General features: G+C 42.1%; 4 protein-coding genes and 1 non-coding gene across 6 annotated transcripts in view; 4 read left to right on the top strand and 1 right to left on the bottom strand.

The window, feature by feature from the left end:
- Positions 1-707: 707 nt before the first annotated feature.
- Positions 708-3,938, top strand: pdp2 (putative pyruvate dehydrogenase phosphatase isoenzyme 2). Its single transcript, XM_068723311.1, has 9 exons — positions 708-776; positions 1,055-1,163; positions 1,275-1,490; positions 1,617-1,736; positions 1,833-2,119; positions 2,318-2,423; positions 2,506-2,742; positions 2,843-3,142; positions 3,286-3,938. Exons 2-9 carry the CDS (start codon positions 1,098-1,100, stop codon positions 3,550-3,552), a joined length of 1,599 nt encoding a protein of 532 aa, XP_068579412.1. The 5' UTR covers positions 708-776; positions 1,055-1,097; the 3' UTR covers positions 3,553-3,938.
- A 759-nt stretch (positions 3,939-4,697) lies between these two features.
- Positions 4,698-10,377, top strand: si:dkey-30c15.12 (uncharacterized protein LOC793186 homolog). The gene is made up of 15 exons (XM_068722347.1): positions 4,698-4,745; positions 5,071-5,169; positions 5,246-5,395; positions 5,477-5,632; positions 5,739-5,880; positions 5,960-6,123; positions 6,201-6,329; positions 6,420-6,605; positions 6,697-6,941; positions 7,057-7,199; positions 7,292-7,516; positions 7,751-7,975; positions 8,054-8,184; positions 8,654-8,797; positions 8,923-10,377. Exons 1-15 carry the CDS (start codon positions 4,698-4,700, stop codon positions 9,172-9,174), a joined length of 2,439 nt encoding a protein of 812 aa, XP_068578448.1. The 3' UTR covers positions 9,175-10,377.
- Positions 10,378-12,432: 2,055 nt separating this feature from the next.
- Positions 12,433-14,518, top strand: tmem253 (transmembrane protein 253). 2 transcript variants are annotated; one of them, XM_068723496.1, is made up of 7 exons: positions 12,433-12,563; positions 12,693-12,854; positions 12,972-13,082; positions 13,171-13,227; positions 13,315-13,425; positions 13,646-13,792; positions 13,962-14,518. In XM_068723496.1, exons 2-7 carry the CDS (start codon positions 12,693-12,695, stop codon positions 14,013-14,015), a joined length of 642 nt encoding a protein of 213 aa, XP_068579597.1. In that variant the 5' UTR covers positions 12,433-12,563; the 3' UTR covers positions 14,016-14,518. The 2 variants fall into 2 exon arrangements, with proteins under 2 accessions (XP_068579597.1, XP_068579598.1); XM_068723497.1 differs by lacking the exon at positions 13,646-13,792.
- A 1,127-nt stretch (positions 14,519-15,645) lies between these two features.
- The window catches only part of frmd4a (FERM domain containing 4A), a 57,395-nt gene continuing 48,377 nt past the window's right edge, over positions 15,646-24,663 (bottom strand). The window contains 8 exon segments of the mRNA XM_068723495.1: positions 15,646-18,917; positions 20,041-20,143; positions 21,145-21,728; positions 21,869-22,201; positions 22,335-22,493; positions 22,810-23,047; positions 23,134-23,190; positions 23,430-23,661. Of these exon segments, the coding sequence (XP_068579596.1) occupies positions 18,815-18,917; positions 20,041-20,143; positions 21,145-21,728; positions 21,869-22,201; positions 22,335-22,493; positions 22,810-23,047; positions 23,134-23,190; positions 23,430-23,661 (1,809 nt within the window). The 3' untranslated portion in view covers positions 15,646-18,814.
- On the top strand, positions 20,418-20,490 carry trnam-cau (transfer RNA methionine (anticodon CAU)). The gene has a single exon. It is a non-coding gene; the product is annotated as a tRNA-Met (tRNA).

Raw genomic sequence — 24,663 nt, 5'->3', positions numbered from 1 at the left:
CTAACTGACACTACCACTACGAAGTTTGACAGGTGGGCGTGGCTTCGAACAGATACACTTGAAATAGTGTATGTACGATTTATCGACTGTAAATCTTATTATATATAATATCATGACAACATGACACTGCTAAATCACAGTGGATAATCATACCATCTGTATTTATATGAAAATCAACAAGGCCATGTTAACCAGACATAAATTACATACATATATATATACATATATATATATACATATATATATATATATATATATATATATATATATATATATATATATATATATATATATATATATATGTATATATATATATGTATATGTATATATATATATGTATATATATATATATATATATATGTATATATATATATATATATATATGTATATATATATATACATATATATATATATATATATAGATGGTCTGATTATACGCTGTGATTTAGCAGTGTCATGTTGCCAAACCTTATAACTGTTACCAGATAGATGCAAAACAAACACCTGTCATTGAGCAATGTTCCTAAGTATCCCCAAACTATAAAATATAAAATAGCTATCGCGTCAAAGCTTTTGAATTGTTGTTTTAATTTAAAAATGGTAATATGTGACTTGTATCAGCCATCAGCTCAAGATGTCTCAAACTAAGATCGTCTATTTAAATGCGACCAGCAAGGACTACAACAGTGCGTCTGACGTCAGACAGTGTGGCACGTCGCCGTCATGTATGGAGTTCTGACGATCGACATCGATTCATGTGTACTTTTACTACGATTGTACGTATTTAATCAATCACAGCTAGCGTCAAGTGTTTATTTAGCGTACTTAACATGTGTACCAAATCAATGTGTGTCTGTTTAGATCAAGCATAGGCGTTGGTGTAACGTTCGACGCTTTATATAGTAAACATTAATGAAGCTAGCCAGCAAGCTAACTTTACGTTTTAAAGCTATATGTTGTAAAAGTATTTGTCAAACGATAGCTAGCTTGCACACATATTAACGCCACGTGCTGGTATCATAACCTTATAAGTTTTGTTTTTCTCCCGAGATAGATTTTGGGGTGAATAAGTTGAGCAACGCGTTGCCTCTTCAGAGATGTCTGGACGTGTGTGCGCCAGTATCCTTCAAAGAGCTTCAAGCTACACATTGACCCCATTCCAGGTATGTACCCTGTGATTGACTGTTACTTGAGTATTCAATTTTGATATTTAGTTTAATTTACGCTTATAATCTAATCACTCATCAGTCATCACTCTCTTTTTGCCCTTATAGTACTCCCACTTTGTAGCCTCCCCGTCCTCTCATCCTCGACCAGCCCACCAATGTAACTCCTCATCCTGGGGTCCCTGCAGGTCACACACGGTGGGCCTCGCTGGAGAGGAGTCGGGGAAGTGGCCTCAAAGTAGGCGACACCTCTCGACTCGTCAGGACCTAGACTTCCAGCTCAGCAGGGTTCAAATCAACAGTATTCTGCGATCTAATGAGCAGGTAACTGATGTGATAGTGTCTCTGAAACAAGATATGAAAACACAATCATGTTTCTGGGATCATCATAGGTTGAAAAGTTGTATTTGTAATATGATGATATTATGATATGATATATCTATATTTCAGAGTGTGAGTGTGCCAGAATTTGATGGCAGGGGACTCAGTGCTGTCAGAAAGTTTGAGAGCAACCAGCTGGCTGCCAACACACCCAATGAAGACCATCGCAGTGCAGCCACCTGCTTACAGGTACGCATTCTCTCTCTGTGTCTGTAATCCTATCCATCTCCCTACTTTTATGTCCCTTCTTGTTACATTTAAGGTCATTTTCTATATCTTCTCCAGTCAAAGGGCATGCTCTTTGGCGTGTTTGACGGCCACGGGGGCTGGGCGTGTGCCCAGGCTGTCAGCGAGCGTCTGCTGTACTACACCGCAGTCGCAATGATGTCGAAGCAGAGCCTGGAGGAGCTTGAGAAATGCATGGAGCATGGCAGAGCTGTTCCTCCCATCTTGCAGTGGTACAAACAACATGCCGACTTCAACTATCGTGAATCCGCTTCCCTCTACATTGACCACCTCCGAGTCTTCTGGCAAGAGTTACTGGACTGTGAGGAACAGGGTGAAGGCATGAGGTCGGTACAAAGATGTACAATTCTGGCAAACTTAAAGGGGGGTAATTCTTTGGGTTGGGCCAAGATTTGCATTCTGGCAATGTATAGTCTATATCTTTTCCTATAGGGAATTTTTGTCCTATTCTGTAGATGGATGCGCCTAGACATGCTCCTTATCAGAACTCTTTGCCTTCTGATTTCCCTCGCATCCTTTTCTAGTCCTCTGGATGCTCTGGACTGTTCTTTTAAACGACTCGACGTCGACATCTCCTTGGAGGCTCAAGTCCCTCTTTACAATGACCTGATCAAAAGCACAGCCATCCAGGTACCAACACAAACCTTTCTTTGCTGCTTCAGCCTATTCAACGTTGCACAATGTTGATACACGCGCATCATCATCTGTCCAGGTTGCGTTTGCTGGATGCACTGCCTGTGTGGCTCATGTTGGCGCAGACAGGATCCACGTGGCAAATGCCGGTGACTGCAGAGCAGTTGTGGGGGTGCTGGAGGAGGATGGATCTTGGAGTGCTCTGCCCCTTTCCCAGGACCACAACACACAGAACCCTGCTGAGGTGGAGCGGATCAAGACCCAGCACCCGCCCTCAGAGAGAGACACAGTAGTCACAGATGACAGACTGCTTGGGGTGAGAGTTCTTCATGGCATAACACTAAACAGGCACTGTACAACGAGTTAACTGCTGATTTAAGAAAGTCACTGGTCCTAAGCTTTTATGGTGCTGTCAGGTTTTGATGCCACTGCGTGCGTTTGGTGACGTAAGATTCAAGTGGAGCCTTGAGTTGCAGCGGAGCATTTTAGCCAGCCTGGAATCTAGAGTGGACCTGGACTCTCTCAACCTGTACCAGTACACTCCACCTAACTACCTAACTCCACCCTATCTGGATGTGGCGCCCGAGATAACCCACCACAAGCTGAGACCGCAGGACCGCTTCCTGATCCTCGGCACCGACGGGCTGTGGGATGAACTAGGGAACGAGGAGGCTGTGCGACTCGTTGGAGAGCACCTGAGTGGGATTCACCTTCAGGTTCGTTTGTAGATTCAAAGTGAACATGTATTGTTATATCCCTGATTCACAGCACACGACTTTCATTTTGGGTTCTTTATCCTGTAAATGTTTTTGTAAAAATTGTTTGTTTATCTTTCTTTCTTTTTTTTTTTTTAAACCAGGCTCCTGTTTCTCCATCTGAGAGGCAAATGAAACTGGGTCAAATGCATGAACTCTTGCTAAAGCGCCAGGCCCGTGCCGCCCCGGCTTTAGACACCAACGCTGCTACACACCTCATCAGACACGCTCTGGGCACTGGGGAGTACGGAGAGCTGAGCCAGGAGAGACTGGCCACTATGCTCGCCTTGCCAGAGGACCTAGCTAGAATGTACAGGGATGATATCACAGCTACTGTGGTGTATCTGAACTCTGAGCTGGCCAGACCTTAACACAGCTAGCAGAAGGTTTTTTTTTTTTTTTTTACAATGCTTGAAAAAGATTTTAAAAATTCACAGTTGACATTTTCTGGATATTTTTTGGAAAAATATGATTATTACAATCTGTTACATACATTGGTTTATACATAGTTTTTAATGAAAGGGACGTTTTCAGTGTTGTATTATCAAGCACACAAATACAAGATTCTATAGACCTAACATAGGTCACACATTCTGAATTGTAGCATTTATCAAGTTAAAATACAGATTTTGTGGCTGAAAAAAAAAGTAGATCCTTCAGTGTATTTATGACATTTTATATAGTTAGAGTTCTATGTTAAAAGTGAAAATGTTACTTAATTACAATGCCACAGAATAAAGCACCTACTCACTTTGTTCCCCGTCTACATTGTTGTTTTTATTTTTTTCCAGTATGCTTTAGACAATCCATCTGTGAAGGTTTTTTCTTTGTTTTACTTTACATGTGTAAGCTGTGATTTTTCTGCTTTTTATTTTATGTAATTCTCTTTTTTTATTAAATAAAAAAACATAATTTGATTAATAATAAACAGTGCTTGCTAAAAAAATAATAGATGTACTGTCTTCAATCTGGTTGTTAGATTGATTTAAGTTGACACTCCACTCAAAGGTGCAGATGCTTCATATTAAACCATTGAGAAATGATTTAGTGTGTTTTAATCACAGACATTTCATGTGAAAAGTGAATACAAAACTGTGCAGCAAACCAGTTTTCAAAATAAACTGCCAACATAGTGCTGAGTGTCACAGGAGCCAATCTGATCCTCAAGTGTTATGTAAACACGACTACTCTACGAAAAAGGTGCATCCCTACGCTGGCCAAAAGGTGAGAGTGGAGTGCATAAACACACACCTGCATGTCTGACAGTGACTGAGGTCACCTCTGGCTTCTTTGTTTTGTCACCAACATTCAACTGATCAAGTCAAACAACTACTCAGCATCATTAGAAGCAAAGTAAAGCCGAGCACAGCACGATTACTGAAGTCACAGGAAGCTAAATGAACAAATACTGGTAGTACTGAGTCTGGGAGATAATATATGTGTCACACTGACTGAAGAGCTCTGAAGCTGCCACTGGAGCAAAGCAGCAGGTTGTAGGATCTGTAGGCTGAAGAAGATGACGGAGGACCGAAGGACTTTGAAGGCGCTCTCTTTACTGTGCCAGGTGAGTGTTAAACTCTGGTGACTGGCTCACTATAACTTGTACATTGCTTTGCTCACTTGTATATCATTTTATATTCATAATATCTATTGTTTGTCATTAGGTATATAATTTTTTGTCTTCAAAGCAAAATTCACATACATATTGAATAATTCTGTTTTTGTAAAGTGCAGTGTAAACAAACTTCATAATACTATTTAATACTTAAATATAAAACATTTAAGCCTTCTTACACGCAAACAGTATTGCACTCCCATTGTAGTTTATTGAATTATGATAGTATAAGTATTATTTTTTAAAGTGAATGACATTGATGTTTGTTCCTCAGTGTTTAGCCTTTCTGGCTGCAGCAGGAATTCAGCCATGCTGCTTGAACAACAGAATCAACTGTACGAATAATGAAATCCCAAGAGGCAAAAATGTAGAGGTAATCTTGAACTTGGCTTATTGATTAGATCGCAATTATATATCTGAGCTGACATGGTGAGTTCTGATTCAAACAGAACAACTGTGACGTGGACCTCGAGCAGCTCCCCACCGCTGAGTTTGTGCACGTGTCTGTCAGTTTGAAACGGATGAAGAGGGAGTGGGTTATTCCAGTAATTAACTTTCCAGAAAATGTCAGGGGTCCATATCCTAAATTCTTGGTGAAGGTAAATTACCTTTTGATTGCATTTTCATTAAATGTATTTTCTGTGAGTAAAGCCGTCTTGACTGTAAAATCTGTTGTTTAGATCAAGTCAAACAATGAGAAAAGGGTGGCGATAACCTACAGCATCACTGGACCAGGCGCTGATCAGCCCCCTGAGGGTGTTTTTACCGTAGATCGGCGGTCTGGAGTGCTGTCTGTGACCCAGCCACTGGACAGGGAGAATACAGCAAAATACAGTGTGAGCTAAAACAAAAAGCATAATCTCACTTTATACAGTCAATCCCATAACTGTCTTTATCCTTATGCAAACTATTGCAATCAGAATAGTATGGTGTGTGTTACAGCTGTGGGCCCATGCACTGAATGAGGGCATTAAGGCTGAGGAGCCCATGGAGCTCATCATCAATGTCGTTGACCAGAATGACAACGCACCGAAATTTACCCAGAACCCTTTCTATGGCAGAGTGAGCGAAAGCGCCGACACTGGTGAGTAAAGGATTCAGCAGATTTTTCTTACTAAAATCTCAGGTCCTTATAGTCGGTATTGCATTGCTGTCTAAAACAGGTGACTCCGTCATAAAGGTAACAGCAGTGGATAAAGATGACCCACAGACATACAATGCTATAATAAGGTATAGGATAAAGGCTCAGACGCCCACAGAGGACATGTTTGCCATAAACCCAGTGAGTGGAATGATCAGTGTGAAGGCAGGCGGACTGGACAGAGAGGTAATATAATCACCACTGTTCTCTTTGCAAGACTTTCTCTTTCCTCATTTCCTCTGTAACTCATGTTCCTGTGTCAGACTCACCCGGAGTACAAGCTGACCATTGAAGCTGCTGATATGGAGGGAGGGGGGCTCACAACCACAAGCGCTGTCATAATTAGCATCACTGACAGCAACGATAATGCTCCACAATTCACCGTCACATCTGTGAGTTAAAAATGCACGAATACTTCATAATAATGTTGAAATAAGATGAATCTGTAACAGCATGTAGTACAGTTTCATGCTTTACCCCAGATGTCCACATCAGTCCAGGAGAATGAAGTTGGAGTGGAGGTAATAAGACTAAAAGTCACTGATGAGGATGAGTTAGGATCTCCAAATGCCAACACCAAATATTCAATAATCAAAGGCGACGAGGGAGGAGACTTCAACATCACAACAGGCTCCAGTAAAATGGAGGGAATCCTCAAAACAGCCAAGGTTGGGAGACACCTGTCCATTTTTTTTGTTTTGTTTTACTCAACAAACAGAGTACTTCATCCATCTTTTCTTGCTCCCCATCACTTCCAAGGGGATGGATTTTGAGAGCTTTCCTGTCTTCACTCTGCTGGTGGTGGTGACAAACGAAGTGCCGTTTTCTGGACGCGTGTCAACCTCGACAGCCACGGTCACTGTAACAGTCACGGACAAGAACGAGCCTCCTGTTTTCAGTCCAGCAGAAATCCACGTAAGCATCTCAGAAGATGCGAAAACACAGAGCTCTGTGGCCGACCTCAGAGCGAAGGACCCGGACACAGCCAGGAAACAGAGAGTTAGGTAACAACAACACACATACTGTTTACATGTGCCGACAGCATGCACGTTGTGTGTTTATATGCATGTACACTATTCTGTTTTAGTTGTAATCAGGTTATGTCTCTGCTTTTTTCAGATATAAACTACATAATGACACTGCCAGGTGGCTAAGTATTGATAAAGACTCAGGATCAGTCAAAGTTAAAAGCAACATGGACAGAGAATCACACGATATCAAAGACAGCAAATACACAGTCCTAGTTTTGGCTTACGACAATGGTAAATGTATACTTTTGCTCTGCCCTGAACACACTGCCACAACCTTCTTTCTCATTTGCCAAACATTAAGCCTTCTCTTTTCATTCTTCTAGATACCGTCCCGGCTACAGGGACGGGTACTCTGGTTGTGACTTTATTAGATGTGAATGACCATCATCCTGTGATCAAGCAGAGGAAAGCCAGTCTATGCAATAGTGATCCTTTTCCTGCCCTGCTGGATATAGTGGACCTAGACGGACCTGGTCATGCTGGACCCTTCACTGTGGAGCTTCAAGGAGAGCACAGGATCAACTGGACTATTAGTACCAATTCCACAAGTAAGAGAGCTCATCGACAGTATACATAGACATGAAATGATGTAGTCATTTAAATGACAACTACAAATCTATTCTTGCAAAGTTGCAACATTTTAATCACACACTGTTGTCTTATGGAAAATATAGTATTGATGTCCAACTCTCCATGACACTCACAAATAAAAAAATATTTACTCAAAAGTCAAACCAAGCACTTCTCACATCTTAATTCTGAATCTTTTCCTCTACTTGCAGATGATGTGGCAACCCTGGTTCCCAGACGGGAGTTGCCACCTGGGGACTATAATGTGCTGATGCGAATCTATGATGTCGGCATGATGTACCAAGACAGCACACTGGACGTAGAAGTGTGCCAATGTCAAGGGGCTGTCTCTACCTGCTTCCTCCCACATGCAGCCCCTCGTCTGCACGGTTCTTCCCTCGCGACCTCAGTGCTGGGAGCAATTTTTGGGCTTCTGCGTATGTAGCAAGTCTTTTATATTCCCCCTATTGTCCTAAATCTGTCTTTAGTTGCTCAGATCTTTCTGTTGACCACAGTACTGCTCTTGCTGCTTTTGCTGTTGCTGAGAAGAACGAGGAGATCAGAGAAGGATGTCCCTCTTCTTGAAGATGAACCCAGAGACAACATCTTCTACTACGACGAAGAGGGAGGAGGTGAAGAGGACCGGGTAGGAGCAGGAGGTTTTAATACAACTATTACAAGACATCTGCGCTGTCAGATGTCTGAGTGAATGAGTGTTTCAATAATTAGCAGAGGTGGAAAGCTCCCTGAGAGAAACTGGTAGGTGAGAGGAGAACACAGGTGTGAAGATATATAATATTAGTGACGCAACATGAGGCAGATAAAACAGAGGAAGAAGAGAGTGAATCAGGTGAAAACTATTACCCTCTCCTGTGAAACTTAAACCCTGAGTCATGCTAACGATTGAGACCATAAAATCATGTTTACAATGTTTACTGAAGCAATAAATCAAGTGAGAATTAGGGTCATAATCTCATAGACTGCTATACAATCAGAGGAGTCACCCCCTGATGGTTATGAGAGAAAATGCAAGTTTAAGGCACTTCCGCATTGGCTTCCTTCTTCAGACCCGGAGGTCAGTTTGAAGGTCTGTTTTCTCTTGTTTTTTTCTTTAGGAGTATGACCTGAACCAGCTCCACAGAGGGCTTGATAATCGTCCTGAAGTCTTCTGCACCGATGTGTTTCCTACTGTCCAGAGTCGCCCATGCTACCGCCTACAACTCCAAGTCAATGAAGGGATTGTCAAATTCATTGAGGATGTGAGTGATGTTGAATTTTAGACAAGAATATATAAGAGTGTTAAGATCTACAGAATGTATTAGTGCAATATGTATTGCATGTTTTTGAGTGCTTTAACTCAGTATGCGATATGTTTTCCATGTAGAACCTGCACGCTGCAGACAGTGACCCCACAGCTCCTCCTTACGACTCTCTTTTGGTGTTTGACTATGAGGGTGCTGGCTCAGGCGCGAGTTCGCTCAGTTCAATCAACTCCTCAGACTCAGATGAGGAGAAGGACTTTCAGAGCCTGGCCCTCTGGGGCCCCCGGTTCAGCAGGTTGGCTGACCTGTACACATGCGGAATAGACGAGGACAACGACACAGAAACACTGCCAGGAAAAACAGCATGGGTCTGAGGTCCTCAGAGTGCTGTGTGGCCTCCTTGTGCTGCCTTCTGTGGCTTTTTGGCTGAGATGGGTGACGTGTCATTTTTAGCTCGCCTGGCTTGTTCATTTCACTGATGTGTTGCTGGAATCTGCAGGTAAGCAAGAGCTTTTAAAAACTAAATGATATTAAGTTCTGAGCTTACGATGACGATGTAATGTTATTCAGGTCAATTTCATACCAAAACATCATTGCACAGATTATTGTAAACATGATTTATTCTGAAATGTGCAACAGCTTCAATCACACGTGATATTGGAATCCTAGTTTATGGACTTTTAAAGCTGATTTAAGTAAATGTAAAAGTGGTCAATAATTGAAGACGAGAGTTTGAACAGCATTAGGGGTTGGTAGTTCACTGCAATGAGCAGGCCAGTGGTGGAGCGCTTTACACGGAGAGAACATCAAACACTACCTCAGCTAGTTTGTATTTTTGTTCTATTATTAATTAGTAATGGACATTACTATTTAGTCTAGTTTTTTTATATACCTCTTATTATTTATTATATTTTCTCTATTATATGCTTATCTGCTTATTATTTATTGCTGTTCTTGTGCTGTTGTGAAGAGATCATCTCTACGTGATACACTACGTGATACAAGTGATACAAGTGGAGAGCAGGGCTGTCTTTCAATCAGAGGGTCATAGGTTCAATCCCCGGCTCCAGCTCCACTAGTCTCATGTCAATGTGTCCTTGAGCAAGACACTTAATCCCAAAAATTGCTCCCGTAGCTGTGCCTACAGTATATAGATAGATACTGAATTGTAAGTCGCTTTGGATAAAAGCGGCTGCTAAATGACTGTAATGTAATGTAATACCAGCACTGTTGAAAAAAGTTGCTGCACTCAAATTATTTGACTAAAATCTCTCAAATAAAACATTCTCAGTCATTACTGTAAACTTTTTTTTTTTTTAACAACACGTTACCTGTAGTTCTTCAAGGTTCAATCATAGGTCCCATTCTATTTTCTCTTTACAGGTCATATAAATGTATGTTCATGTCTCTTATTGCTATGTCGGTGACACACTGTTACTGCACACAGTACTTAGCCTTGAATGTGTATTATTCCTCTTTGAAGATTTTTTTTTTCCTAATCATATAACATGCTGGATACTGCAAGAAATGTTGTCACTGAAAACTAAATAAATCTAAAATTTTGATGTGCCAGAAGAGCTCAGGTTAGAAAAAAAATCTGTATCATCTTTCTAATCCTGTTTTTCTTTCAGATTTGTTTTTGTATGATGTATTCACTTTTTACCATCATTTTATCCTGTGTTCTTAGTATAATTTACTGTGTTTTATCATGTTTGTTATTTGGTTAAAACTGTCCAAATACAATGTTTTGTATTTGAATGGAAAGGCTAAATTTCAGAATGTAATGAAGAGTGATTTCAGACTGCCAGGTGGCTGAGTATTGATTGTTAAAAGCAGAATGGACAGAAAAACAAGCAAATACACAGTCCTGTTATTTTGGGCTTTTGATAATGGTAAAGTTATTACCAGCATCACATCTTACCTTTTTTACCCTTACACACACACACACACACACACACACACACACACACACACACACACACACACACACACACACACACACACACAGAACACAGAACATAGAACACACACAGAACACGGAACAGAACATGAAACAAGAAACACGAAACAGAAGACGAAACACAGAACACACACAGAACATGGAACACAGACAGAACACAGAACACGGAACGGAACACACAGAAAACACACACAGAACACAGGACACGGTAGATAATAAGCTACTGGGAAAAATATTTAGAATAGGTCTAGTGTATTTATGAAAAATAATTTAATTATAAAATAGCTATAACTTTGGGATTCTGTCTAGGCCAGCAGAGAAGGCCTTGCTGGCCCTGACAGCCCACCACTGCCCCACACACTTTCTACCACAAAGTCACAGTTGTACTGGCCTATTAATTGTAGTTTAAATACAGCTAACAATGCATGATGTCCAATATAGGGGACAGATGATTAATTCATTAATTTTCTACCAGCATCAAATTAAAACTTGGAAATGTTTAACAACAGTTTTACTCCATTGTTGTAACCTGATGTTACCAAACGTTATTTACCTGCAAGGATCAACTATATAAGGATTATGTTCCTGAGCTGCTCAGCGTTTCTAGACGTCCAGAATCTTTATTTTGATGAATTTGTGTTGCACTTACAACCGACGCCCAGTGGGTGGCAGTGTATGGCATAATGCACTAGGTCTCCACTGCAGTGACTGCAGTTATTTACAAGCAAACAGCTTTTTGAGTAGCTGTCCACTGTAGCGACCACTATGCGTGAAAGGGTTAATAGCATGTCCCAAACTTACTGAACATGAAATGTTCCACACATAATTGCCTCCATGATTTCATATTATTGTCACGCTTCTTTAATGCTAAAGTCTGATTGCACAAACAAAAGCAAAATTGTTTTACTCTTATGATAATGAGCAACAGCTTCAGTCACTAATGCCACTGGCTATCTAAGCTATGGCGTATTCAAAGCTGCTTTACGTTAAAGTAAAAGTGGACAAAATTTGAAGCAGTGGAGTTGAATACTGTGTGTATAGCAGCTGGCAGCTTACTTACTCCATTGGCAGGCCTGTGGGGGAGCTCATAGTTACAGGGCGCTTACATCAGACTCCATGTCAGCATGAGCGAAGAATTTCGAAAGTAAACCTATAACAATGCAGTGATACCTATATTCTTACAAAAAATCCTGGATAGGCTGCTGATTTGACTCATGTCTCTCAAATAAAGTATTCTGGAGGACCTTCCAGGTTTTTTTGTATTATCTTTGTAATCCTGTTTTGTTTTGCTTTTACATACCATATTATCCTCATAATATCTTAGCGTGCCGTTTTAATATTATTCTGTGGTCCCTTGCTCTTATTTGACATATCTTCTGATTATAAATCTTTTTTGTTAAAAAGAGAGTGAACAAGTTTTGCTTCACACTTAAATGTAAACTTTGTGTATTATATAAACTAGTACGTATTTTGTTGTTTGTACTATATGAGTGTGGATAATGGAGTTAGGACACAAAGTATAATCTCAGTCTGTCTCTAAAATGAACCCAGTGTGGTCACAGTAACCTTTACCAACCAGCTGATACACTCTTTAGTTGTGACCAATGATCTCCCTGTATCACTTCCTCATGAGTGGACTTCAGTCAAACATTATCGTCCAACTCAAGTGAACTCTGACCCCCGGGATCTGCTGCACTACTGGGAGAAAACAATCCGTCTAATGATTTTTAGCTAGATGACATTTTCTGTTGATATGAGGGACTGTGGATAAATGAGGGGAAAGCTTTACAACATTTGACGAAGGTAAGCTGCCACATTGACTGAAATCCCGTGTCAAGTGTGTGTGTGTGTGTGTGTGTGTGTGTTTGACTGATTCTTTTTGAACATCCATTTTGTTTTCCAAGACAAGTTAACTGTTTTCTTCCATAACAGATGACACAGAACATGTTCCAGGAGGGGTTGTACCAGGTGTTTTTTAAGGAGACACCCTCAACCCGCCCACTGAACCAGGTTATCAAACGCGGGGAGCTAATCAGTGGCAGGATAAGTCGTTGGTTTGGGACTGTGGTTAATACCAGACTTTTAGTCACTGGAGTAAGATGCTACTTTCTTGTTCTTGTGCAAACCATTGGTTAACAATAAACAAAAAAAAAAAATGCTTTTAAAGCATTTAAACTCTCCGCCTGCTTCATACTTTGTTCTTCCCTTAAGGTGGTGCAGATCCTCAGTGCATTAGCTTGCATACTGGCCACAGTCACCCATGCATGTGTGAGCTACAGCTGCTCAGTCTCCATGACAACACCAGTGTGGTCAAGCTTATTTGTGAGTCCGCATCTGCTTCAACTGATAAACACATTAGACAGAGAGAGAGATTAAAATACTACAATCACAACTGTTTGTGTTGTTCCAGTATTTGACTGCTGGGTGTCTGGCTATGGAGGTTCAGAGGAAAGCTAATAAATCAAAGGTAAATACTTTGTGTAGTAATTTTTAATGTAGTTGTGTTGCTTACGTCATCAGCTGCTTTGCTTAATTTTGCATAAATCATGAACAGATTATCGCTCTGATGGGTCTGAACCTCTTCAGTCTACTGTTTGGCTTCTCTGCTCTCCTGGCCAACAGCCTCAGCTCTACGCAGCCTGTCGCACTCAACACAAACCAACAGGTAATTCTGTAATTCATTTAAAACATGGAGATTGCGTAAAGACCATTCTGGTGTTTTTATTTATTCATTATTCTATCCACCAATACCACAAGAAAACATATTTCTAACCGTGAAAAGCTTGTTTCAACCTCTACCTTTATGTACTGAATGAGTAGAAATGCTTCCTGAGCTGTGAGTCAACTGTCCTCCCCTCTCTCTCTCTACCCATCCTTCTCACTAGCGCATTGGTTCATATGTTGCAAAGGGGAGCTCCATAGCATTTACTGTACAGTGTTTTCTGGCGTCGTTCTACATACTTTTCCTGTCGTTGAGAGGCCTGCGTCGCTATAGTCCTCCCCAAATTCAGGCCTACAGCCGCCTCTCACAGGTAAATATAGTGAGACGTACAGAGAGATACTTTTTTTCAGGAATACAGTTTAAGTTTGTCAGCTGATTTGCTGTGGCGATGACAGATGATGACAGATGTTTTGTGGGAAGTAGATTTCCAGTGAAATAAATCAGAGATACCAACTCTGTTTTTGCTCTTTTCTGGGCAGGATCCAGATGAAACCAATGGGCCTCTACTGGAACAAGTGGAATTCAGTCAGTGAAACTCAAAGACCTGAAAAAACACACTCCTGCTTGAGCAGCGTTTTTTAACCTCAGTTACTGTTGTTGATCAGGGTCTGTATGGTTGGTTTGAACCAAAATTGTTTTAAATATTGTGAAATTCAGGATCACTTCTCACTTTGGGATTCCAAAAAGCTTCAAATTCACTTTCCCAAACAAGGTGCAGCAGCTAAGTTTAAACCTACAACAAATGGATTCTAGTTTTGCCATTTTGCTGCTCTGTGGTCAACACTAGAGAGCAGCATTGCCACTGACTTGTCATGTGTTTCAGTCTGATCCACAAATCAGCTCACTCTGTTTAGTGCAGGAAGAATAGATGATGAAATTGTTTCACATCAGATGCCAAATATAGAAGACTTGCTGGTCAGGGCAATGGCATATATTGAAGAGAAGAGCTGCAATGATCTAACTAACAATGTGGGAAGGCAATTCACTGTTTTAATCTAATGACCATTGAGTGTAAATAAATGGTTTGTTTTAGTAAGCTTGCACGGATCTCTTCACTTCTCCAACAGATCTTAATTTCCACATTCACTTTTATCTTTAACCTTACCTCACCCTGAACCTAATTTAACCTTAACCTTAAAACAATAAGTCCCAGCTCTAAAACTGTCTCTTAAAAGGCTTAACAAAATGTCATAATGTTGCAAAAATGTCCTCACTTTTTATGGCCTAAAACTCACAGAGGTCCTCACAGAGATAGAGGAGTACATGGAGTTCCGAAAAGGATTTCATTAAGGATATAAAGCAAGGTCATACACCACTCCTATAGTAAGCTCACACACACACACAAGCACACTAACAGACGTGTAAGAGTGAAAAAAAAATCACGTAGGAGCTAGTTTCTCACGGCATGTCGGGCTAACAGCTTCCAGCTGTTGCCTGGTTGGAAGAGCTGCTATGGGAACACAAAGAGTACAAAGAGAAACATGGTGTTCATTATCAAATGGACACAGAAGGAGAATAAAAGAAAGCAGGATGACAAGGTTGGGTGTCCTCACAGACACTGACAACTGAGTCCTCTGATAGAAGACACTTTTCTATATGGTAAAGTATCAAAACTACTGTTTGTAGTCTGTGAAGCTGGTGTTTTATATGGACATATTGAGCTGCTCAAACAATATATTTGTTCAGATGTCTGCATCTCCTGCTAGAACACTTTAATGGATCCATGTTGCATTTAGAAAGATTGTTCTGTGTGATCAGAGCTGCCCGCCATGTGACATAGTGGCCTGCAAATCTAAAGCGACAAAATGTGTGCAATAAAGCCTGCCCAGATGCAGTTGTGCAGCTGTTTAATCTCGTGGTTGGGTGATGAGTAATATCTTTTATCTTTAGAGTGTTTCTTCCTTTTGACCCCTCAGGAAATCCTTTTTCTCCTCCTCTGGGAGGCCAGAGTGTAAGAAGGAAGTGACTGAGCCCTGGATGTGCTGACAAGAGAGTGAGTGTGTCCGGAGGAGAGGAGGTGGTGAGGGGATCCCCTTTGATAAGTCTGACTGATACTTTCAGCAGAATAGCCTGGAAGTGAGTGAATGACTAAATATCTTCATGGTTTTCCATAAAAATAAAAAAGAAGGAAAACAGAAATGAAAAACAGATGAAGGCATAATCTTGAGAACATTCATCAATAATTTATTTTTCTTACTCTCAATAACCAACACTGCTTCTCATCTTGAAAATTCATCATCAATTTCCAACAACACAGTTTTGAAAAATGTAAAGTTACTATACAAATTTTAATAGAAAAAAGAATAAATTAACTGCGGAATTCAGTTATTTTTTTTTTTATCAATTCCACATTTTTTTCTACAACACCTTTAATGTATTGTTACAGTTGAACAGAACTGATAAAATCAAGTTACATGCTCTATTGTCTGGTTGGGGAAGTGTCTTCTACTATTAAACTGTCTGTTAAAATAAGCTTCATTTTGCACATCTGGTAAACTGAATCTATTGAGAACAATGAAGATGTCTAGATCCTACGTGACGAAGCAGTAACTGGTCATTTTGTAGCACCTGAATGCATTGTTACAGAACTAAAAAAACAAAACAATACTGGTTCATATAAAATGGAACATTGTAAAACAATGAATGTGAATGTTAAAAACCCCACAAAACCTTACAGTGCCCCTCCGTACATACAGGATAAGACTGATAAAGAGTTAGTTCATTTCTCTTGGAGTATTACAAAAAAAAACCTCATACATCTCTATGAAGCACAGAAAATATGGTGTGTTTGGAGCTACAGAGGGAAAGGACGTCACACTTCTTCACATCGGGCTCAGAGATCACCACAGGGTCGAGATGGGGCACACTACGGAGCAGGATGTGCTAATGTTAGCGTATAGAGGACGGGTGCTGAATGTCTTTGGGGTTTTTTTGTCAGTGGATCTGCAGGGCATGCATGGGATCGTGTCTTAGCACACTAACAGTGGGCAAAGACTTTGAGTGAGCAAAGCAGGGTCAAACTTGCACTCTAATAAGGTAACCAGGGAGTGCTGGTTCCAATCCTGGGTAAAAACTGATCAAATCTGACCAGGCATGGGTGGGGAACTCTTGGAGAACCAACCATGCAGGGAGTGGACTAAACTTTCTCATTAAAATAGTCTAGAACGTGGCAGATTACAACAACTGGTGTGAGTGAAGGAAACACAACACTATGAGGGACAGGGTAAGATGTTGCACCATTCACCCAGACATACTGGTGTTGTAAGACTGAAAACAATATGTCCACTTCTCTTTATCACTGAGATGCAGAATCTGTCATCCTCTTAGTGAATTAACACCAGTTCAGATTTTTTTGGTTAGGGGAAGATGAGGGACATTGGTTTAGATACAAATAAAACATGCAGAGTTCTACTTCCTTCTTACAAAACCAGGTGTGCTTCTCTAACCCTGATCTGAATATCTGATTGTTGATTGGGATGTGGGTTAAATAATTGTTTGTTTGAGTTCTGGCTATGGCTTCTCTTCTGCCCTGACAGTGGGGATTAAATATTGGCAAACATAAAGTTCCTTGATGTCCTCGAACTAATAAAAAGAGCACGATCGTGTAACACCTTGTCCGTGGTTCTGGCTTTTCTACCTTCCTCTTATGCACTTTGATACAACTCATTATTAAGATACTGAAAGTGGAAAATTAAAATTCACTAATTGTAGGTCCAGCCCTCATAGACACGGTTAATGTTGTGCTTTTCAAAGTACATTTGAATACCTTCAACTCTATTTGTCTGAGTGTCTGTACAATGGCTTTAGACTGCGGGGCTCTACTGTTTGCAGCTGTTCCAGTGCTGAAAACAGTACAAATGTAAAGCACCAACATGTTTGGCACGTTTGTACTTGTTTGTGTGTTCATTATATGTGTTGTGACTGCCAGTGTTGTGTGTGTGTGTGTGTGTGTGTGTGTGTGTGTGTCTAGTCGCTATTGAGTTCACGCTGTCTGTGTCCAGTCGGGTTGCTCCTGACATGTTGAAGACGTGGACAGAAAGATGAGAACACACAGTGCTACAAAAAGGGGACTCAGCATGGTGAGAAGAACCGGTATAGAACCAAGACCACCAGAGAGGAAGAGACACTTGTGATAGAAAAGATGGTTCACTATGGAGATTTATCATTGAATAGCCTCAACATCAACCACAAGTAATTCCAACAGATGTCAACAGCCAAAAATCATTTACTTCCTGGGGGTGAAAATGTGAAATCAGAATCAGAATCTTGTTTGTATATCAAAACTACAGCCAAGTAATTGTAAAAATGAAGTCACTGAAATAAGCATAGATTAATGCCAAACCCAATAACCACAACTCCCAATTCACCGATGACGCACTAATGATCGTTTACTCCAAGCATGGCAGAGCAGAGACCACTGCAGCATGCCTGCTTTAATTCACTCTGTAGACTCAAACCAGTTCATATTGTACAATGTTTGTTATTGCTATAGTCCTCATCAATATCCCAGATAGAGTCCCGTAAACCATCCCGATATTGTCACTGTATGGCACCAGCCCAGGGACCCTGGTGTGACCAGTCGATCCAGTAAGTTGTCTTTGGTTGTGGGTTAAACTGAGAGGAGTTCAATTTGTCATCTATACGTTTGTTAATCCAGATTTTCCTGAAAAGCAATTTGTCATCTTCTGTTATTATAAATATGTGGGGACAAATAAACAAAAAAAGACAAACAACATTAATGGAATAATGAAATCCAACACAGTTTGTTTGGGCCTGGAGATGGGTTTTAAACTGGTGGCTCAAATCCAGCAGGTATCCTCTGATTGGGTGGCAGTGCACTGGAGTTGGGGGGGGGGGGGGGACCAAAGATGAGATATGAAACAGATCCTGGAATGGCCGATGTTGGTTCTGTTTGAGTTTGAGTTGTTTGCTTGATATTTTTCTGTGCTCTCTCTTCCCATCGCTGTTTTTCCTCCTTGCCCCATTGCTTGTGTGCGGAGGGTGAGTAAAGAACGGGCTCTGTGGTGCTGTAGGGCAACAGTTCAACAGCTGAGGTGGCACTTCTCAGTCTGTCCTGTGAAACCAGCCCTAAACAGAGCCCAGCCCAGCCCAGCGAGCGTGTCCCTGTCCAGCTGAGCTGTGACAGAGGGGCATAATTAAGAGGTGGGGAGATGGATGGAGGGCAGGATTTAGGAAGGAGGGAGGCTCATGTCCAGTCTGCTCAGGGCAGGGTTTTTTGTAGGGCCTTAAGGATGAGGTTGTTGGTTGTCTATGGGTAGTAGTGAGGGACAGTGGAGGGCAATGGGACTTTTCTGGGCCCAATAGGAAGGTCTCAGACCAGGGTTCCAGGTTTGGCCTTATCACGTCCGTACCACTGCACATCTGCCAGCTCTGAACACAAGGGGCTGCTGGGAAAACAGCTGTCACTGAAAGACCTGCAGAGGAAGACATGGACCAGGGCTGTAAAGGTAAATTGATCAAAACATAAATAGATACTATTTCCATGGTTTCAAGCATTTAACTACTTTTGAGATTGTTTGTTAAAGAGTTCTGTTACAACCCTTACAGCACATGATTACAATAAGTATGTATATTAGTAAATCCTGTGAGGAATTAGCCACAGTGTCGGTGTCAGACCACAGAGCAGAGCACATGCAGAGATCAGATACAGATACAGCCAAAGAAGGAGTTCATGACACAGATACCGCCACCGTCAAAGAGCAAGAGATTGTCCGCTTTCCCTTTTGTCAGCCCTCCACAGTTGATGATAAAAGTGAACAGTAATGTCACATGAGTGCCGAACACTTTTAGAGGTGTGCAATGACAGATTTCTATAAATAAAAGTCGGATTGGGAATAAATTCAGCACTGCTGTCAAATTATATTTTTTCTCCAAGGTTATTTTCACTCTGTTATGCTGCTGCTGTGCCCCTCGAACAGTACACTGTAGGTTTAGACTCCTGCCAGGTCGAGACCACAGACAGTACCTCTATGCATCAGAGCTGGGCTGAGGGGGAGACTGACAGACGTCCTCAGTAGGAGAGCTGTCTGCTGTGCCTCTAAACCAGGAGAGAGGACACACACACAAGGAAAGGAGGGTTAGTGCAGACAAAGGGAGATGAGGAAGAAATGACAAATATTAGGTAATAAGAGAAATTTCCATGATGAAAAGGTAATCGGAGGAAGTGAGAGATGACACGACGACGAGTGAAGAAACAAGAAACAAAGAGGCAGTGAGTGAATCAGTACCTCAAACAGACAAATAGAATGAGAAGTCAAGAGGAGAGACGAGAAATGTTTAAAAATAGATGTTAAGCCCAAATCACATGAAAATCATTCTTTAGGATTAGGTCAGCAGTGTAAAACAATATCAGATGACAGAAGTCAAAGCTTGTGAGGATGTTAGAGTGAGGTTTGGATGAAAATGGAGAGAAAGAAGCTGAGTAGCCAAGATGCAGTTTGTCATAAAATAATGTAAATTCATATCTTCTTCTTCAAACATCTTGTCAACCCGGTCTGCTGCTGTGTGTGTGTGTGTGTGTGTTGGTCTGTCTCTTACCCGCTCTGCCAGTTGAGGATGTGCTGTGGGCTACAGGGGGGTGTTGGTGTGGCTGCGTGTTCGCTGCAGGGCGTCACACTCCTCTGGCTGTGAGGGGATGCAGCTATGGGGAAAACTGACAGTTAGTCATGCAGCATGATATACAACACATGCAGCATGAGATAGAGAGAGACACAAGATTCAAATCCACATGTATTGAGACACATGGATACACGGACACAGAGCAAACACACATGGAAGAGGCTGAAGTGAGGTGAGCGGCAAAGGAATTCCAACTATGCTTCCCATAGGGGGGTTGGGGGTTGTGACCACTGAGAACATTTGGCCCGGGGGGGGGGTCATGTTGGATAACGGTCACACAACAAGCAGTGACATCAGCCTTGTTAGCGCAGTTGGCAGCGCGTCAGTCTCATAATCTGAAGGTCGTGAGTTCAATCCTCACACGGGGCATTAGCTTTTCTCCGTTTGTCTATAATATGTAGATTTGTCAATCACAATTTTAGGCTCAATCCCAGATTTCCAGTTAATCCATGTGATTTATGCATTATATTTATATTATTTAAGTAGGATGCCATTTTTTATTTCTAAACTTACACAAAAGTAAAAAAAACTGACTTTGATGTTTGAATTCAGTTGATGCAGTGAGATTTGATATTACTAACATAGGATTACGCATTGATTAATTTTCATCCACGTAAAAGAGAAGTGAGGCCACCTACTATATGAGAATGAGAAAGGAGGGTTTGAATGTTGTGCTGTATTCACACAACAAGCAACACAGCAACAGGCTACAAATCATTTCAGATGGAAGTGGTTGACATGAAGCGACAAAGTGATGCTCGACATTTCACCCTGTTCCAATCCATCGAAAAACAGGCCGTAAACCAGTTCCCAGAGCGCATAATCTAAAGGTCATGAGTTTGAGCGTCACTAGGGATATTTTCTCTTCGACATTTATTGTTAGAACCTCTGAACAAACAAAATATGTGTCAACCTGAATAAACAGGAATAGTGTAAGTTTTGTTTAATCTAAAAACACATGATGATACATAAGATTTAACCATATGAGACAAGGTTTATTGTGAATAAGTGAAAAAGACCAACCTGGTGAGCCCTTGGCGAGTGTCCCTACTCTACTTCCTCGACTATGTCCCAGAGTGCCTTGCTGTGACCCTGTCTCAGAGGAAGTAGACCCCGAATGTGAGTGACTCCTCTCCTTCAGGCTCCCTGAGGACCTCTGGTACCAGCACCGCAGCTCTTCAGACACCGCTGCCCTCCCCCCTCCTCCGCTTCCACCACCCTCTCGCCCCAATGACGGAGTCCTTACAATCTGAGAGCGCGACGGCGTGAGTCGGCCGCTCCCCTCTCCTCCCTCCTCTCCCCCCCAGGCCTCCTTGTACAGTCCCCCGGCCGTATAGGAGCTGGAGGTCTTGAACTGGGCCTTGACGCTGTAGTGGCCCTCCTGATCACTCTCCAGGCTGCGCACCACCACAGGGTTTGGGCTGCCCTCCACGTATAGCGGGTACTCCTTGATGCGGTACTGGGAGGAGGGCTGGCTCTGGCTGTGGAGGTAGACTCCGTGGTGTCCCCCTCCCACCCCACCTCCACCCGAGCCTCCAACAGAACCGTTCTTAGCTGCCAGGTTTGGCATGGAGCCGGAGTTAGAGGAACCCAACTGACCTGCTGACCTGGAGAGAGAACAAAGAAACAAACACATACATCAATGTCACTAAAACTCTGTTAATTTATTTATATATATAGTATATATGTAGTACATATTGGCAAACAATAATTTGTGTGAAGAGAGACACCTTCCCTGCATCCTTACCTGTGTCTTTGCCTCTGTCTCTGCCTGGCTTTGGAGGGTGAGTCCTCTCCCAGAGTGGAGTAGTTGGGGTTGCTGCTGGGCGGTCCACCAGATGGGTAGTAATGCTCTGAGCTGCTTTGGCTGGTGCAGGATGAGCAGTCATCCAGTGGGTCAGAGCCATTGGAGTTGCGTCCTGGGACCAGGAAGAAGTCAGGGCTGCCGAGTGTGCCCAGGGTGTGCGGGTGTGCGTCGGGGTCGGGCGCCAACAGTTTGCCCTGGGACTCAAGGCTCGAGCTGCGGTTCCTAAAGTGCTGAGCGAGACTGTGCAGACGTGTGGGACTGATGTCCACTGACCTGTGAGATGCAGCATCACAAAAAAAGTTCAATTTAAGGGCTGAGCTGGAACAGATCTACAGAACTACGTGAATGTGAATGTAATAATTAAGAACCAGGTGTTTTTAAAACAACTGAAGGTATAAAGACTGACCTAGTGGAATGTACGTAGTGTGGAGTCCTGGTCTTCAGGTCTGGGGTTGAGGGCATGCTGGACTGAGAATTCCAGTGAGGGAGGTTCCTGATGGGGCTGCTCTGCAGAGAGTTACTACCCCCTGCTTCTGCACTGCAAGAGCTTGGGAAACGCCTGTGACTTGGCAAAGAGGCAAGGAAAATAAACGCAATTTATAATTAATGTTATTCCTTTCACAGAGGCAATCTGTGTATGATGTGCTCTACTGAACTTGTGGTCAACCCCACATTTGAGGCATTAATCTTAAGACTACTGTCACAAGTCTGAAATTGTAGTTCCGTCCACATTGGATTAGATTACTCACATTTGAGATGATGAAACAATATCTCAAATAAAGTTGTTTAACATTTGATTTAAATCATTTTGGGCAGTGACACACATGTGTTAATACACAGTAGCTCTATTCTAAAGCTAGTTGAGGTAAACTCCCTCATACCTGGAATGAGAGGAGCGTTTCTTGACTTTTTCATAGGGCTCATCCAGTGACGACTCACTCCATAACTTGGGTTTGATGGGTGACTTATCGTAGTCAGGGCGTGAATAGTGCAGGTGTCGCAGGCCATCCAGGGACTGAGGTGGAGGGGGCCGACTGTGAGATGGTGGTCGAGGAGGGAGGCCCTTGTGAGGCGATGCTACTGGAGAGAAGGTGGGGGTACCTGTAACATGTGGATCATCTGAAATAGAGGAATAATTGAATTACGTTGGAGCATTAAAGTGAGTTATTGAATCTTGCAGAGTAATGTAAAAGGTAGAGACTCACCATCATCCAAGACCAGAGCGTCAGACAATGAACTGTCTTCAGAACCGATATTGGCCTCTACAGGACAGAGAAATAAAGACGGGAGGTTAGAGTTACTAGATCTAAAACTTAAAAGCTTCATGTGTACAAATCGTGTCAAAAAGCAACAATGTTGGAACTTGTCAGCTCCCCTGCGTTTTATTCTATTACTGTAAACAGTACTTGAGAACAATACTGCTGTGCGTCATGGCAACTACAGCTAATCAACACAACAATCTGATTTCCCTGTAGTGAATAGGATATATATATATTGGTACCCTCTATGATAAGCGAAGCTCTCTGCGTAGGCTTCTTGCCAGAGCGGACCCGGTGCTCATTGATAGAGTTCTCAATTTCCTGGAGCTTCTTCAGCGCGTTCAGATAAGACGTCTTCCTCTGTTTCTTCAGCTTCTTGCTGCTCACATGAGGATCGCTGGCAAGGCGCCTGGCTGCCTCTGTAATCTGGGACTGAATGGCAAACTCCCGCTCCAAGCGCTCCAGTTCCTCCTCCTGGGATAAGCACACACACACACACAAACACGAGGGAAAACTCTGAGTAACACAAGCAAAAAGATACCAGAGTCGCAAACTGTTTTAGCAACGAAATCTCTGCACAATCCCCAAAAAAACACGGCTTAGTCTGCAGACACATATTCAGACTGTAACTCGCCCATGCAACCTATTTGGTTTGACTCACACACACACACACACACACACACACACACACACACACACACACACACACACACACACACAGATCCTTGCCAGAGAAAACACACTGCGGAAATCATTTATCTGTGCTGCAGCCCCGCATTTTCTCACCGCTGGATATTCTCTATTGAGACTGTCTGTCCCCCAATAATAACACCGCTCCATCAATCCATCCTCCCTTCCTCTACACGGCTCCTGAGATTCGTGGAGCAGAGACTTAAGAGGTGAACCAAGTAAAACATACTCTGTCAAAGTGTAAATGTGTTGCATATTGCATGTATGTTTACTACACTGCAAAAATGTCTATCTGCTGTACAATATATACTTGGTGTAGTATACTGTTAAATAGCATAGTATAATAGAAACGTTCAAACGTGATTATAGACAAGGAAACTCATCGTTTGCACTCATATATGTGAGAATAAACACTTGATTTCACTTGCACCAACATCTTACCTCAGTTCTGAGGAATCCCTAGCAATCCTTTCACTGTGCTGCAAGAGCGGCTTCTGTTTCTGTGTGTGTGAGTTTAAGGTGTTCAGTGTAATTTTAGAGACATCTTTCTGCTAGCAAGGCAGTTTTGTGATATTGTGTCCCTGGATCCTTTTCAAAGCATACAACCTCAGCGGCACACACACCCACATGCCTGCATACATAAGGGCGCACACACAATCCTACTATCACCACTTCCTGTGGCGAGAATGCTGCTATTTTTAGAAGTTCTGCTGCTCTGGAAAGTCTACCCGTGGCACAAAAAGACAAAGATGCAGGTCCAAGACGTCTCTAGACTGTGGCTTTTTC

This window comes from Cebidichthys violaceus, unplaced genomic scaffold, assembly GCF_023349555.1.
Source record: "Cebidichthys violaceus isolate CVI_PGR_0920_01 unplaced genomic scaffold, fCebVio1.0.p SCAF_3, whole genome shotgun sequence".
Taxonomy (NCBI): Eukaryota; Metazoa; Chordata; class Actinopteri; order Perciformes; family Stichaeidae; genus Cebidichthys; species Cebidichthys violaceus.
The sequence above is the reverse complement of the archived record's forward strand: the minus strand, read 5'-3'. Positions and strand labels throughout refer to the sequence as shown.

Coding starts and splice junctions, on each gene's coding strand:
- pdp2 (XM_068723311.1), top strand. CDS start 1,098: ATGTCTGGACGTGTGTGCGCCAGTATCCTTCAAAGAGCTTCAAGCTAC. Junction 1,491..1,616: donor TTCTGCGATCTAATGAGCAG/GTAACTGATGTG, acceptor TCTATATTTCAG/AGTGTGAGTGTGCCAGAATT. Junction 2,424..2,505: donor TCAAAAGCACAGCCATCCAG/GTACCAACACAA, acceptor TCATCTGTCCAG/GTTGCGTTTGCTGGATGCAC.
- si:dkey-30c15.12 (XM_068722347.1), top strand. CDS start 4,698: ATGACGGAGGACCGAAGGACTTTGAAGGCGCTCTCTTTACTGTGCCAG. Junction 5,881..5,959: donor GAGCGAAAGCGCCGACACTG/GTGAGTAAAGGA, acceptor TGTCTAAAACAG/GTGACTCCGTCATAAAGGTA. Junction 6,330..6,419: donor CACAATTCACCGTCACATCT/GTGAGTTAAAAA, acceptor GCTTTACCCCAG/ATGTCCACATCAGTCCAGGA.
- tmem253 (XM_068723496.1), top strand. CDS start 12,693: ATGACACAGAACATGTTCCAGGAGGGGTTGTACCAGGTGTTTTTTAAG. Junction 13,083..13,170: donor CAGTGTGGTCAAGCTTATTT/GTGAGTCCGCAT, acceptor GTGTTGTTCCAG/TATTTGACTGCTGGGTGTCT. Junction 13,426..13,645: donor CACTCAACACAAACCAACAG/GTAATTCTGTAA, acceptor CCTTCTCACTAG/CGCATTGGTTCATATGTTGC.